This window comes from Oncorhynchus masou, chromosome 33 (genome assembly GCF_036934945.1).
Source record: "Oncorhynchus masou masou isolate Uvic2021 chromosome 33, UVic_Omas_1.1, whole genome shotgun sequence".
Classification (NCBI taxonomy): domain Eukaryota; kingdom Metazoa; phylum Chordata; class Actinopteri; order Salmoniformes; family Salmonidae; genus Oncorhynchus; species Oncorhynchus masou.
In genome coordinates, this window is record NC_088244.1 from 26,155,921 (window position 1) to 26,161,858 (window position 5,938).

Below are 5,938 nucleotides of genomic sequence, written 5' to 3' on the forward strand. Positions count from 1 at the left end.
TGCCAGGAGGAACCATGACATACACGCTGTTCACTATGTTCATGCTTATCACTGGTGGTGTGTGGCAATGACTCTCTCCAGACCAGCCAGAGTGTAATGGGTATCCTTTAAGTAGGCTCTGTTGACAAAATGATATGCCATGGGGTTTGGGCACAGCATGCCCATGCAAGGAGATGGATAGATGGTTGTTATGCAACGGCATGTAATACAACTAAGTTCATCCCAATGAAAATATTATAATAAGGCACATATTACATTGTCAACCATTTAGGCACATTGGGCTGGGGAAGTGGAATAGGTCTACCTTCTTGAGGAGAGATTATGAAATTGTCTGAGCACAGCAACACACATGAAGTGATGGTGGTGCACCAATATAATACAATAAATAAGAATTAGGGGATATATATAGATTTTAGGATGTCCATAATCGCAGACTCCTCAAACATCCACGATAACCTGAATATGTACAGTACCAGTCAAAAGTTTAGTTATTTTTACTATTCTCTACATTGTAAAATAACAGTGAAGACATCAAAACTATGAAATAACACATGGAATCATGTAGTAACCAAAGAAGTGTAAAGCAAATCAAAATATATTTTATATTTGAGATTCTTTAAACTAGCCACCCTTTGCCTTGCTGACAGCTTTGTGTACTTTTGACTTTCTCTCAACCAGCTTCACTTTGAATACTTTTCCAACAGTCTTGAAGGAGTTTCCACATATGCTGAGCATTTGTTGGCTGCTTTTCCTTCACTCTGCGGTCAAACTCATCCCAAACTATCTCCATTGGGTTTAGGTCGGGTGATTGTGGAGGCCAGGTCATCTGATGCAACACTCCATCCGTCTCCTTCTCGATCAAATTGTTCTTACACAGCCTGGAGGTGTGTTGGGCCATTGTCCTGTTGAAAAACAAATGGTAGTCCCATTAAGCGCAAACCAGATGGGATGGCATATCGCTGCAGAATGCTGTGGTAGCCATGCTGGGCCTCCCGAGTGGCGCAGTGGTCTTAGAATTGCATTGGTATACATTTTATATGCATGTGTAGGCTATATGCTTAAAGCACAACACAAGAGTGCAGCAAAGTTACCAATGCAAGAGATTTTCATTACCCTTGATTAAATTATGTGATTTCAAATTTGACAATGAATGCAGCTAGCAATACATATATATTATATCTGACAATAATAATCTTCTACAGTGAGTTCAAGGTATTAGGACAGACACATTTTTGTTGTTTTGGCACTGTTCTCCAGCACTTTGGACTTGAAATTATACAATGACTATGAGGTTAAAGTGCAGACTGTCATCTTTTTAATTTGAACAGTTTAGAAATTATAGCAAGTTACAGATGCACAAATATCATACCCCCAAGACATGCCATTTCAGAATGTCCCCAGTGAAAGTTGTGTCCCTGAGTTTTTTTAATTTTATTTTTATGGTTCATCCGATATGGATGAAAATACCCTCATATTAAAGCTGACAGTCTGCACTTTAATATTGTATAATTTCAAATGGAATGTGCTTGAGTACAGAGCCAAATCAACAACAACAAAATGTGTTTACTGTCCCAATACTTTTGGAGCTCACTGTATATAACCGACACCTCGTCTAAGCAAAGAGTCTGACATAATAGCCTGCAGTGCACACATAGCTTTCAGTAAGTAGGCTACTCCTGAGTCGTGACATAAACTGACGTCATGCTTGGGGCGGGACAGCGACAAGATACATAAACTGGAACAGGCACCGCGCTGTATCGGTTAGAATATTCAACCTGAAAATATAAGCATGTCGGTCGTGTGCACCTCTTTAGCCCGAAACGCCGTGGCATTACGGAACAATGGGGCGATGGTGGTAAGTAAAGGAGAAAATAATGAAGTTGGGGAATGGAAAGAAAAGACCTATGACTGGGATAGGTACACCCCTATCAATAGGCTAGTCGTAGACCACCTGCCTGCCTGGCCATGCAACGTGTTTTTACTATCTGTCAATAGGTCCATGTTTGGTTTATGGCATGGCTTCAAATAGTATGCTGTTGTTCATATGGTTTACTTGACAGTTCCTCTAAAAAGAACTCACAAACTGTTGTCAATTGGAGGTTTACCTTACATCAGAGTAAAGCACAGTAGAAAAATCAAAGAGAAGCTATTCTTTAATTTGAGTAACTTTGCTAAAGTAAATAATAATATATTCAGTTACGAAATGTTATTTGCCTAATCGACTTTGAAATAGAGCATGTTTCAGTTAGGTTTATAGGTCTATGCATCTTTTGTGAACGACTGTTGCGCAAATTGTGTTTCAGATTAGAGATTTTTTTTATATAATCGTTAAATTGTTTTCTTTCATAATTTAGTTTTTATTTTCAAGAACGGCGTTACTCTTAATTTAAGGTTTATTTATCCTTATCGAATGTATTGTGGTCAAAATGTTAGTTATGAAACTTGAAATGGAGGGTGATATAACAACTCAGAGCAGTACATATGTCCTACCGCGAGAGGGAAATGTCTACCTTGTTATGAAAGTAGATATTTTCCTTTAGTGTAAAACCCCCATATGAATATACAACTCTGTGTCATTTTGACATACGGTAGGGTAGATATTTTTTAATTTTAATTTCAGTTGATTACAGTATATCATTGTGTAAATCTGGTGTAGTATACTTTCACTCACCCCATGTCTTGCCTATCCATTGATATCAAAGCAAAGCCCACAAACAGCTGTATGAATCAAATTCAAATCAAATTTTATTTTTCAGATGCTTCTTAGACAACAGCTGTAGACTAAAAGTGAAATGCTTACAGGAGCTTTTCCAACAATGGAGAGTTAAAGATAAGATTAAAAAATATAATAAAAAATGTAAATAGTGAATATATACTTATACTAAAACCAGCATTTAACACCAAAAACAATAATGTTAGCCTAATTTAAAATGTAATTCCTTCTACATTGATACATGTTGTCTATGTCTCGTCTCCAGATGGTGCGCTATGCACAGACCGCAGCCGCCCCGGCATCTGAGCCCAGGATCAAGAAGTTCCAGATCTACCGCTGGGACCCAGACACAATGGGGGATAAGCCACGCATGCAGACATATGAAATTGATCTCAACAAGTAAGTACAACGACAGAAAGGGTCTTCAGTTGTTTAAAACCTATCAATGTCAGCGTATAGTCTGCATTAATGGAATTGCTCTCATTGATTAATATCTGCATTGTTAACAAATCCTTCTCCCTACTATTACAGCTGTGGCCCCATGGTTTTGGATGCCCTCATTAAAATCAAGAATGAGATGGACCCCACGCTCACATTCAGACGCTCCTGCAGAGAGGGTAAGGCATGAAGAACAATTTGCAGAGTGGAGAGAAAAGTGGGTGTCATCATTATAGGTAGAAAGTAGAAATCATAAAATATAGACCTATAGATATAATGTATCCTATTCTACAATGATCGAGCATCATGAAATATGAAATGAGCCTTGGTGTGGAGTTGTCCTTTTCAGTGGTGTGATATACATGCATCTTGCTTTAGGTATCTGCGGCTCATGTGCCATGAACATCAACGGAGGCAACACACTGGCCTGCTTAAACAAAATAGACATCAATACCAGCAAACCGATCAAAATTTACCCACTCCCACACATGTACGTTGTCAAAGATCTGGTGCCGGTGAGTATTATGGTTACATTTAGAAGTAAATGAATACTGATTATTATAGCTGCATTAAAAAAGCAACAAATCTAAAAGACAAACACTGAATAAAACAATGCAATGTTTAGTCACCATGTGGTAGCCTATATTTTGTTGACTAAGAGTGTACATGTATTGTGTGTGCCTCTACAGGACATGAGTAATTTCTATGCCCAGTACAAGTCCATCGAGCCCTTCCTGAAGAAGAAAGATGAGTCTCAGGAGGGCAAGGAGCAGTACCACCAGACTGTGGAAGACAGGCAAAAGCTGGTACATATTTCATCCCCTGGCCATTGGCAGCAGATTTCAGTAGCTATACTATCAATGCATCATATGCAATTTCCATGTCTAGTCTGAAACACAAGTACATATACCCATTTGATTAAGCTATCAGAAAGGGACAATGTACTATTTTGTAGGGTTGAATTAATCTAGGCAGTTGAACCAATTTAATTTGTTGCATTGAAACCTTTTTATTTCACCTTTATTTAACCAGGTAGGCTAGTTGAGAACAAGTTCTCATTTACAACTGCGACCTGGCCAAGATAAAGCATAGCAGTGTGAACAGACAACAACACAGAGTTGCACATGGAGTAAACAATTAACAGGTCAATAACACAGTAGAAAAAAAGAGAGTCTATATACATTGTGTGCAAAAGGCATGAAGAGGTAGGCAAATAATTACAATTTTGCAGATTAACAGATGGTCATGTACAGGTAGAGATATTGGTGTGCAAAAGAGCAGAAATGTAAATAAATATAAACAGTATGGGGATGAGGTAGGTAAAATTGGGTGGGCTATTTACCGATAGACTATGTACAGCTGCAGTGATCGGTTAGCTGCTCAGATAGCAGATGCTTGTCTCGCCCTTGAGAAGGAAATAATTTTATACACGTGAACCACACTTTGCCACACCTTTCTGGCATTTCAACTTACCACTTTGTATATTTGAACATATGTTATATTGTTAGAGTGCAAGGAGTTTTCATGACAAAATAAATCTGATCTCTAATTGTCCTCCTCTCCCAGGACGGTCTGTATGAGTGCATTCTCTGTGCCTGCTGTAGCACCAGCTGCCCTAGTTACTGGTGGAATGGAGATAAGTATCTGGGCCCTGCTGTCCTCATGCAGGTATGTATTGGGTTTTTAGTCAATATATGAATCTTTTTTTATGCTTTTACTTTTTTGACAGGGAGAACCGATGTCTGTCTGAAAACAAAGTAAAGCTGACGTGTGAATGCATTTTCAACAGGCATATAAGTGGATGATTGATTCACCTAATGAGTTTGTCTGGCATCTCCATCCCAGAGATTAGCATTTTATGATATTGCTGTATGAAGTAAATTAATCTGATTTAATGTGTTTCCTTCCTCAACAGGCCTATCGTTGGATGATTGATTCACGTGATGAGTTCACGGAGGAACGACTGTCGAAGCTCCAGGACCCCTTCTCTCTCTACCGCTGTCACACAATCATGAACTGCACTAAGACATGCCCCAAGGTACACTCAACATCTGAATAGACTGCATCTGGTTTAGCCTTCATTTGCAAAACCAAACCACAATTTCTAAATACAGTAATAAGATTAGTGTAGAGTTCAGCACAGTGGACTTCAGACCATTTATACAACTCATGCAGCGTAAAGGTAGTTATTTCCGATCCCTTTGTCATGTTACTCATCTTTCCATCTTTATTTACCTTTTATTTTCTATTAATTCCACAGGGACTCAACCCAGGAAAGGCTATTGCTGAGATCAAGAAAATGATGGCAACATATAAAGAGAAAGTCATTAACCCTGTGAACATTGTGGATAACCACCGGACTTGAAATCCACGAGTAATGACTCTAATGCTGAACTTTCGATTAAACATTAGCCTTTCAACAGTGTCTGTCCCTTTCATTAGGCTTTGCACATGAAAAAAGATACAGGTAGCCTAGAAGATACTGCTGATTTTATATATGTGAGAGTGGAATAACTGTTCCTCCTTCTAGAAATGTTTTTTTCTTCTTCTAAAAATACATACAAAAGTCATGTTTGATGTGGTGATAGAGCTTATTACTCAGTGTGTGTGTAGATTGTACAGCAGACGTTGGCACCAGGTACTGGCCTACAAGTATTTAAGATTTTGGGGGGATTTTAGTTTTTGTAGAAAAAAAATACTAAAATCACCAGAAATTCAGCAAAAAATGTGTTTAGTTTAGGAAATATATTCAAGTATTCCCATTAATAAAAAAAAGATGTGATCGTG

General features: G+C 38.3%; 1 protein-coding gene across 1 annotated transcript; it reads left to right on the plus strand.

Annotated features, from left to right (window-relative positions):
* Positions 1-1,700: 1,700 nt before the first annotated feature.
* On the plus strand, positions 1,701-5,938 carry LOC135528142 (succinate dehydrogenase [ubiquinone] iron-sulfur subunit, mitochondrial-like). Its single transcript, XM_064957006.1, has 8 exons — positions 1,701-1,855; positions 2,979-3,112; positions 3,245-3,330; positions 3,530-3,666; positions 3,841-3,957; positions 4,718-4,819; positions 5,067-5,189; positions 5,412-5,938. Exons 1-8 carry the CDS (start codon positions 1,790-1,792, stop codon positions 5,514-5,516), a joined length of 870 nt encoding a protein of 289 aa, XP_064813078.1. The 5' UTR covers positions 1,701-1,789; the 3' UTR covers positions 5,517-5,938.

Excerpts from the sequence above, each read along its gene's own strand:
- LOC135528142 (XM_064957006.1), top strand. The coding sequence starts at position 1,790 with ATGTCGGTCGTGTGCACCTCTTTAGCCCGAAACGCCGTGGCATTACGG. Across the intron at positions 3,113-3,244 it reads TATGAAATTGATCTCAACAA|CTGTGGCCCCATGGTTTTGG; the intron begins GTAAGTACAACG and ends CTACTATTACAG. Across the intron at positions 3,958-4,717 it reads TGGAAGACAGGCAAAAGCTG|GACGGTCTGTATGAGTGCAT; the intron begins GTACATATTTCA and ends CTCCTCTCCCAG.